General features: G+C 42.4%; 1 protein-coding gene across 1 annotated transcript in view; it reads left to right on the top strand.

Annotated features, from left to right (window-relative positions):
• The first annotated feature begins 269 nt into the window (after positions 1-269).
• The window catches only part of RPS6KA5 (ribosomal protein S6 kinase A5), a 179,614-nt gene continuing 169,524 nt past the window's right edge, over positions 270-10,359 (top strand). The window contains exon 1 of the mRNA XM_039232507.1: positions 270-636. Coding sequence (XP_039088438.1) covers positions 537-636 — 100 coding nt within the window. The 5' untranslated portion in view covers positions 270-536. The remainder of the gene's footprint in view (positions 637-10,359) is intronic.

Below are 10,359 nucleotides of genomic sequence, written 5' to 3'. Positions count from 1 at the left end.
GTGTGACCGTTCTGGGGAGGTCAGGGAAGGGAAGGTCCTGACTGCGCGTGCGCACCAGCAGAAATGGGCGGGGCAGAATATCAGGTCTCACCAATCAGAGCGGTCGCGTTTCTCCTTCTCCTGCCTCCCAGCCAAGCAACAACAATTCGAGGAGCGGGGCGGGGCGGCCCCTGAGGCATCAGAGAGGATTGCCCAATGAGAGCCGCCGTCCACAGATGCGCGCGCCCTGTGCCCAATAAGCGATGGCGGCTAGAATGGCTCCTCTACCTTGCTGACTGTGGGCGGAGCGGCCAGGAGGAGGAGGCGGCAGAGCAGGGGGCGGTTTGGTTGCGCGGTACTAGCGGTGCCCGCCGAAGGGGGAGGAGGCGGAGGAGCCAGCCGTGCGGCCAGAGCGGGAAAGAGACTCGTCGCTGCGTCCGAGTTCTGGAGCCACCGCATCCTGGCTCCTGGGGCTGCAGCGCGAGCGGCGAGGGGCCGGGCGTCCGTTGTCTCCCGGGTTCCCGCGTAGGACCCCGCGGGATCGGAAAAGGGAGAAGATGGAGGAGGGCGGCAGCGCCGGCGGCGCCGCGGGGACCAGCGAGGACGGCGGCGCCGGGGGAGAGCAGCTCCTCACTGTCACGCACGAGCTGCGGACGGGTGAGCGACCCCGCCCTCTGGCGGCCGGGCCCGGCGCGGGGGCGCGCCCCGAGGGCATGCGGGTGCCCGCGCGGGCCGGGGGCGCGGGGCCGGGCAGTGGGCGCGGGGGGCGGGCCCGGGGCGGGGCCTCGCGGGAGGGGCGGGAGCCCGGGGTCCTTGAAGGTTGGGGGGTGGGGGGGCTCGGAGGGGGGCGCGGGCCGAAAGTTTTCCCGAGCCCGGGAATGAGCGGCGGGCGCGGGGCGTTGTGGCCGGCGGAGCGGCGGACCGCTGCCTGTTGGCACTCATTTCGGAGGATGTCTCCGCGCCCCCTTCCCGCACAGGTGACAGCTCTGTCACTGCATCCTGACCCGGGCGAAAGCTGCGCCTTCCTCAGTGTAGGGCGAAGGACGTTTTGTTTGGGAGCCTGACTTGCTTCTCCTCCCCTCCTGTCCTTCCCTAGAGGTGGTGCCGGTGGGGGTTTGTGGAACCATCCCCTCAGGTGCCGGGGTCCTGTAGAGATAAAAGGGTGGCTGTTCCCCGGGGAATTTCGTGAGTGCAGAGTCTTGTGAGGTAGATAGGGATCGCGGGCTCCAGGATCTGTCTGAGGGCTTCTATTTGCAATTATCATGAAATACTACACTTGGCCTTGAATTCTTTCAAAGGTCTCTTGAGAAGAAGGTTCTGTAGATTTAAAGCTCTAAGTGAAAGCGACTAACCAGCCCGGTGAAGCGCTCACGTTCTAATGTTGTGACGTTTGAGATCACTTGAGTTGTCCCAAGCTTCACACTTGTGAGATTACTTTATTCGGTGTGTGGGTCCGAGTTGTTCATTTTGGAAAACGGTTATCTTGGCCGTTTTCAGTACGGTTTGGGCTTAGATTTGTGGAGCCCAGTCTCGTATTGGAGAGACTTTTTCATTCCTGGACAATACCTTTTAATACATTTAACAAGTTCGTGATTACTATCAAATGTTCTCCTGCGCATCTCTTAGGGTTTATGATTCAGCTTCTCTGGCATATAAAGATGTAGATACAGAGCTTATACAGCAGATATCAGGGGCACACCTAGTACACCTTGTTACCCTTTTGAACAGATTGTGGAGTTAGGTCTGTCACCTGTTCTTTTCGTTTTTGTTATTTCTAAGGAGATTGCTGGTTAGCATTCCACTGAGTGCCAGTGTGGTGACTTAATTTAAGAGGGGTGTCAAATGCATGTTTACTTACTTCAACATTTTTAAACTTTTTTTTTTTTTTTTTTGGTCGTTGTGAATTTCTTCTGTATCCTGAGCTAGTTAACCTATAATCTTTTTGAATTCCTAACATAACCTGTGTGGGTTTGGTTGGTTTGATTTTTTTTCTCTCTCAATTTAATAGACAGCTTATGTTTTGAAAGAGCCATGAAGTGAGTTTTTTCAGTAAACATTTATTCAGTATTAGAATCTGATTTGTGCCAGGCAGGCTCGGTGTCAGGTGCTCTCTGGTGTGCAGATTTTGAATTTCTTTTCTTTTCTTTCTTTCTTTTTCTTTTTTAAATCTTATGTAACAATTCACTGATTTATATGTGTAGAATTGTGCTGTATCACAAAAGCTACATACACTCCTCAGCTATTGGCCATGCAACAAGCAGCTTTTTGCTAAGTGACCAAAGAGCACCATATTTGTTATTAGCGGTAGAACACTGGTCAGTTTCTGGGTTTTGCAAACAATACTAGTTTTGGAGAAAACAGTGAGTACTGCTTTACTTCTCCTTCTCTGCTAACCCTGTGAATCATCACCTTCAAGTTTGCATTTTAGAAATTTTGGTGATAGATCATGAGATTATACTGAGTTCATTAGTACTGCTAACTGTCAAAGGAAATGAAGAGTCATTTTGATTTATTGCTGAACACTGGGACAACTGACCGGATACAGTGGTCAGAAATACTGTTAAAACATAACTTGAAGGGTTTGTTCATCTTTAGCCAACTGCACATGATGCTATAATAGGCATCAAAGTAATTTGATCTGAGGTGGTCCTTTGCTTCTCACAATGTGGACAAGCATTGTAGCTGTGTCACGTCAGCAGCTGGTGAGTGCCCATTTGTGTCCAACACCATGTTGTACGCTGTAGAATGAATGAAAAGGCAATGAGTGTCACATGGAAAGTGTTCCAGTTGTGTAGACTGAGTAGCATGGTATACCTGGACATGGAATTGGAAGACAATTCTACATTCTAGCTCTGCCACTTACTCATGGTGTAGACTTGGGCAAGGCACTTCAACTCTTTTAGACTCACTTCTCTCATCAATGAAATGGGAGAATTGAATGAGACCCTGCTGGAAAAGTGCTAAGCAGTTTGCTTGGCACATGTGAGGTCCTCAGGAGGTGTTGATTGGATGTAAACCTGAAAATCAGTTAATGATGGTATCTTTTCTGAAAGTGTGCAGATTGATCCCATGTAACTAAGAAAAGAAATCACTTATTTGGTGCTTAGCCTACATCACATTGCTGGCTCTCATCTTTTTCTGTGTATATCTTGCCTTCTGAAGTGGAGTGTAAACTCTGCATGATCCTTGCTACTGCTTAGCAGCCTGTGTATATCACTTCAGTAACATTTAACATACAGTAGTGTAATAATGGATTTACTTGTCTGTGCTAGACTGTAGTGTTCTTGGAGGCAGACACCATGTCCCTTGTCTACTTTCAGCCCTCGGCATATAGTATGGACTCAAATATTTGTTGAATGAAGTCATTGAATAGATGAAACTCCAGGACCAAGCAACAACCAACAGTTTATTGTATTTCCTAGTACCTTGCAGATGTTAACTGGCTGATAAATTGATGACATTAATTGTAAACGCGAAGAATGAGGAGTCAAGGATTGATTAAATCAGTTACACATACATTTCCTGACACTTTCTGTTTTCTAGGCGAAATGGCACTGATGATACCAAAAATGACTAAGCAGAAGTCTTTCCTTCTGATATTAGGGGAGGAGGCCATGGGAACCAGTAATTAGGATATATTGTCATAATTATAACAACAGAGGGATATACAGAGTATAAAAGTAGCAAAGAAGAGGTTAGGACTCTTAGGTTTCAAATAATCAAATCTCTCTGTTAAACAGCAACAAGAACAAAAAAAGAGGGAGGTATTATCGGAAAGATATTGGATTATTTTATTAACTCATTTATTCATTGGAAGGGCAGAGTTGCATCAAAAATCCATTTACACAGAGACATATATTGTTTGTACTCCCTCCATCTTAAATATTTGCTTGTTTCTTAAAAAAATTTCTTTTAATGTTTATATATATTTGAGAGAGAAGAGAGGGAGAGGGAGACAGAGCATGAGTGGGGGAGGAGGCAGAGAGAGAGAGGGAGATACAGAATCCGAAGCAGGCTCCAGGCTCTGAGCTGACTGCACAGAGCCCCACGTGGGGGCTCAAACTTACAAACTGTGAGACCACGACCAGAGCTGAAGTTGGACACTTAACCGACTGAATCACCCAGGCACCCCAAATCTTTGCTTATTTTTATGTGAAGGCTTCATGCTTATCCATTGCTGTCTACCTTCTCCCACATGGGAAAAATCATACTTGCTGACAGACCCCAAGTGTTAACATCTTACAGCTGTAGGTTTTGGAGAAATACTGCCTTTTTCACAATTTTGAGTATAAACATTTCAGGGAAGGATCTTATTGACCTGGCTTTGGTCAGATGCTCACTTTCAGATCATTCAGTGAAGGCCAGAGAATGGAATCATGATTTACTAACGTGACAGCTACTGTAGAGAACATGTGGATGGGAGTGAAACCAAACTCTTAGAAGAGGAAGGGTTGCTGGGAAGACATTTCCTTAGATGTCCTTCATTAAGAGAGAGAGCCTAACACTAAGGAGACAGTCAGGGAAGGAGTGTTACCTACCTATTGCTGTGTAACAAATTACCCCAAAACTTAGTGGCTTAAAACAACATGCTTTCAGTGAGTCAGAGATCCAGGAGTTGCTTAGCTTGATGGTTCTGACACAGGGTCTCATGAGTTTGTAGTCAAGATGTTGGCTAGGACTGTAGTCACCTGAAGACTTGTCTGGGGCTGGGGAGTCCCCTTCTAAGACCTCTCTCTCCCTCATGTTGTTGGCAGGAAGCCTCACTTCCTTGCCACGGGGACCTCTCCACACTGCTGTTTGAATGTCCTCATGATATGACAGCAGGCTCCTGTAGAACAGGCAGTCGGAGAAAAAGAGCAAGGTGGAGGCAGCGGTATTTATTAAATAGAGTTTTTGAAATACAATTTACATATCATAAAATACACTTGTTTTAGTTGTGCAATTTAGTGAATTTTAGTATCTTTATAGAGTTCTGCAACCATCATCACAATCTAATTTTAGAACATTTCCATCACCCTGAAAAGAAATGTCTTGCCCTTTGCTATCAGCCACTCCACATTATCACCACCCCTCCCCAGCCTGAGGCAACTGCTAATTCTACTTTCTGCCTCTGTACCTTTGCCTAGGGACATTTCAAGTAATAGAATTTTACAATAAGTAGCCTTTAATTACTGGCTTCTTTCACAGAACTTAGTGCTTCATCCATGTTACAACATGTATCTGCCCTTCGTTTTTTTAATTGACAGATACCTTCCCATTATATGGATAAGCCATATTTATCTGTTCATTAGTTGACTGACATTTGGATTGTTTTCACCTTTTGGCTATTGTGCATAATGGTGCTATGTACATTTGCATACAACCTTTTTTTGTGTGGATCCATGTTTTTGTTTCTTTTGGGTACATTCCAAGAGCAAAGTTACTGGATCACATGGTAGGTCTGTGTTTAACTTTGTAAGTTTTCCAAAGTGGCTTTACCACTTTATGGTCCCAGTAGCAATGTACAGGGCTCCGGTTTCTCCACATCCTTGTTAACACTTGTGATTATGGTTTTGCTTGTAGCCATTCTAGTGAGAAGAGGTGGTATCTCATTGTGGTTTTGATTCGTGTTCCCTTAATGATTAATAATGTTAAGCGTCTTTTCATGTGATTATGGGCCAGTTGCATATGTTTAGAGAAATGTCTCTTCAGATCCTTCGCCCAGTTTTTAACTGGTTGTCTTTTTATTATTGAAATGTGAATCTTTATGTATTCTCAATACAAGTCTCTTACCTGATATGTTCTCCCATAAAGTGGGTGTCTTTTTGTTTTTATTTTTTTTATTTTTTTCTTCTTTTTTTTTAATTAATTTATTTTTTCTTAAATAGTTTATTGTCAAGTTGGTTTCCATATAACACCCAGTGCTCATCCCAACAAGTGCTCTCCCCCATGCCCGTCACCCCCCTTCCCCTCTTCCCCACCCCCATCAGCCCTTAGTTTGTTCTCAGCATTCAAGAGTCTCTCATGATTTGCCTCCCTCCCTCTCCCCAACTATTTTTCCCCTTCTTCTCCGCCATGGTCCTCTGTTAAGTTCCTTCTAATCTACCTATATGTGCAAACATGGTATCTGCCCTTCTCTGCCTGACTTTCTGTTTTTATTTTTGATGGCATCCTTAAGAGGCACAAAAGCCTTTAATTTTGATGAAGTCCAATTTATCTCTTTTCTTTTGTCTCTTGGCTTTTGGGTGTTGTATCTAAGAAACCATTGACTAACCCAACATTCAAGAAGATTTATACCTGTTTTCTTCTAAGAGTTTTATGGTCTTAGCTGTTATATTTGGGTTTTTGACCCATTTGTTGAAAGACTATTCTTTCCCATTTTACTGTCTTTCCATCCTTGTGGAAAATCAATTGGCCATAGATGTATGGATTTATTTCTAGATTCTCTTTCCTTATGCCAGTACCACATTGTGCTGACTACTGTAACTTTTGAGTGAGTTTTGCTCTTGGGAAGTATGAGTCCCCCAGTCTTGTTTTTCTGTTTTCCGAATGTTTTTTGGCTATTCTGCGTCCCTTGAATAACAGTAAGAATTTTAGGATTATCTTGTCAATTTTTGCAAAGAAGTCCACTGGCATTCTGTTAGGGATCACACTGAGCCTGAAGGTCAGTTTCAGGAGTATTGCCATCTTAGCATAGTAAGTCTTCTGATCCATGAACATGGAAAGTTTTTCCATTCATTTAGATCTTCTTTCATTTCTTTTAACAACATTTTGTAATTTTCAGAGTAAAAGTTTGTATTTTTTTGTTCATTTTGTTCCTAAATATTTTATTCTTTTTGATGTTATTGTAATAGGAATTATTTTCTTGATGATTTTAGTTTCTGTTCATTGTAAGTATATAGAGATCTAATTTATTTCTGCATGTTGATCTAGTATCCTGCAAACTTGCTGAACTAGTTGATTAGTTCTCATAGTTTTTTAGTGGATGTTTTAGGATTTTCTATGTATAAGATTGTGTTATCTGCAAGTAGAGATGGTTTTACTTCTTCCTTTTCAATGTGCATGCCATTTGTTTATTTATTTATTTATTTTGCTTACTTGCCCAGGCTAGAACCTTTAGTATAATATGATCAGTAGAATTGGTGAGAGCACGCATCCTTGTCTGGTTCCTGATCTTAGGGGTAGAAGGTTTAGTCTTTTTCCATCTTTCGCCATTATGTATGAGGTTAGCCTTGGGTTTTTCGTAGATGCCCTGTATGAAGTTGAGGAAGTTCCCTTCTTTTCCTAGCCTGTTTCAATGTTTTTTGTTTGTTTGTTGTTTGTTTTTTTAAATCATGAAAAGGCATTGGATTTTGTGAGATACTTATTTTGCATCTATGCAGATGATCATGTGGTGTTTGTTTTTTGTTTTATTGGTGTGGTATTTTACATTAATTAATTCAGAGGTGTTAAGCCAATCCTGCATTCCTGGGATAAGTCTCACTTGGTCTTCAGTCCTTAAGTCAAGAGGGATTCAAGTGTATTTGGGGAGAATAGCCTTCTTGGTGGCAAGTAGCCTGTTGTATCAGACCCACCATTAATCTCTACTCCCGGGCAAGAAAGAATCTTGAAACCTTAGCTTCCTGGAGACATAAGTGGTTTGGTAGGCAGGATTGAATTCTTCCTGTGAAAAAGAAGCTGATGTTTGGTGAAAACCCCTCTCAGGGAAAACTCTAACATTATAACATCATGTGTTGATTGAAACTTTACAGTTCAATCCATCATGGAGAGATGTCGGTCCCAGAATGCAGTGGGAGGGAGAGGTTGTCACAGTTTTTTCCTCTGAGCTCCCATAATGATTTACAGATCTCTTTATGCACCTCCAAGGTGAGAGCGCTCCTACATTCCTCTGGTTTGTGAAAGAAGATGAATAGGGTCTAAAATAGAATCTTGCCCTAATTACGTTTGTCCCTAATCATGTCCCTTTGGGTTCAGTTGTTGTTGTCCCTCCAAATATCAAGTGAGTTCTCTGGACTTAATACCTTCCTAAAGTATTGAGTGAGCTGATGATCTCACTTTTTTTTTTTTTTTTGTAAAAATGTAGGCATTCTCCCCTGTGACTGCAGACAGAATAGGGAGGTAAAGTTCACAGTGTTTAGTACAGTACTTGGTATTGCAGTTACTTTATTTCACACTCAAGTTTTTGTGTAGGTGTGCTTCTTTTTATAACCGGTGTGTTCCTGACAAAAAAAATTGTGTAAATAATATTTTTCTGTATCAAACTATTTGGAATATAGAAGGTGAACTTGCTCCTTAAAAGAAGTCTGAGGTTAATTCTTGAATTAAAACTTAGTTTGATTGGAGCGCCTGAGAGGCTCAGTCGGTTGAGCGTCCGACTTTGGCTCAGAGCATGATCTCACAGTTTGTGAGTTTGAGTCCCACCACAGGCTCTCCACTGTCAGTGCAGAGCCTGCTTCGGATCCTCTGTCCCCCTCTCTCTTTGCCCCTTTCCTGCTTGTGCTCTTTCTGTCTCAAAAATAAATAAACATTATTAAAAAAAAAAAAACCCTTTTGATTAAGTTATCCATTGGTAAGCTTTGTCATTACTTTGTAGATTTGACCTTACATTGGTGTTTTCTGACACTATCCTTACAATTTCGGTAGCTGCAAATAGATAAATGATGGGGCCTTGTGGCAGGCTGAATAAAGCCACCCCAAGTCTCCCACGATATCCATGCCCTAACCTGCAACCTGTGAATATATTTTCTTACAAGGCCAAGAGACCTTGCAGGTGAGATTATCCTAGGGGGCCTCATGCAATCACAGGGTCCTTATAAGAGGGAGACAGAAAGGTCAGAGTCAGAGAAGGGGATGTGACCGAGGAAACAGAGCTTGAAGTGACAGCATTGCTGAAAGGGGTCCATGATCCAAGGAATGTGGAGAGCTCAGTTATCACCTTGCTTTTAGCTTGGTAAGATCCAGTTTCAGGCTTCTGATCTCCAGAACTGTAAGAAGACAAATTTGGGTTGTTAATAAGCTATGAAGTTTATGGGTTTTTTTTTTTCTTTCTCTTTTTACAGCAATAATAGGAAACTATTACATCTTGCTTAAGATTGGGTGAGCCAAGAGATAATTTTGCCCCAAGCCTGGATAATTGGGTAGGATAACAATGTGAAGCAGGCAGTTATTTAAGCAACTGTTTTAGTAGAAGATGGTAACAAGTGTTTTTCTTAGTAGAAGCAGAATGGTGTCCTCTCTAAGGAATCCCCAAGAAGACATTCCTTTCTGATCTTAGTACCGACCCTAGCTGAGCTGCTTCTGACCAGCTGTTCTGTTTTCCAGAGGAACGCTGTGAAATGGTTCCCTCTTTTATCAAGTTAGCGCTAGAAAGCTTCACGACTCAAGCCTGTATCACATGAAATTGTGGTCTGGCGTGCATCTTGAGTCTCTTTCTAGTATCATTTTTTGTCTCTAGTCTGCCTTCTCTTTCTGTTTTCGTTCTTACGCTTTAGTTCATCCAAGTAATTTGCCTCGAATCTTTTCTGGATCAGGAGAGGATTTAGGTAAATATATAATTAAATGCATTTATATTCAAACACATATATACAAAGCATAAATAATATGGGCAATATGGGAAGATATTGGACTTTCTCTTCAGTGTTTTGCTTCTTAAATAAAATCCCTGTCATATGGTGCTCGTGCTATTTTTATATTTCTCTTAAAAGAAAAAAAAGTGAGGTCTTTATTAACTAATAGCACTTGATTTTTTTAAAGAAATGATAAAAATGAGAGAAATAATGAGAAATTAATAAAATAGAGGCATACTTTCAGAAGCGAATTCTGTTGGCAGAGAGTGGAGGGCATACACAGGGCTGTCTTTGTACCAGGCAGTTTTCTACATTAGTGGAATATCCCTTCATCAACTGGAAAATTCAGTCAACTGAAGCACTCTGTCCTCTGACCACATCAATACCGGAGTGGAATTGTATGTTTTTCCTCAGGGAAAAACTATTCAAAATATGTAATAAGGACAATGTTGCACCTCAGATCTAAATATGATGCTGCCTTAAGAGGGCATGGACACTGAATTCTAGCAGATTTGCAGAAACACCTTCCCGTGAACTTGCCCCATATGTCCTTTGTATGTCCATCATATGTACATTATAGATATGGCTGGGTTAGGACAAATCTAATGGTGCACGTCCAAATCAAATCATCGCCTAATTTTGCCATGTGTAAGTTGGGCAAAACAGCCACAGTTTTATTCATCCATTAAGGACTGTTGAATTCCTCCTTTGTGTCTGGCACCGTACCAGAGGCTGGGTTTTAGCAAGGAACAAACTGTATGGCTCCTGCCCTCACTGAGCTAAATCTGAGAGAAAGACCTTAAATACATAATCATACAAACAGCCATATGATTGC

The sequence above is a fragment of the Hyaena hyaena genome, unplaced genomic scaffold (assembly GCF_003009895.1).
Source record: "Hyaena hyaena isolate Hyena2069 unplaced genomic scaffold, ASM300989v1 scaffold_67, whole genome shotgun sequence".
Classification (NCBI taxonomy): Eukaryota; Metazoa; Chordata; class Mammalia; order Carnivora; family Hyaenidae; genus Hyaena; species Hyaena hyaena.
The sequence above is the reverse complement of the archived record's forward strand: the minus strand, read 5'-3'. Positions and strand labels throughout refer to the sequence as shown.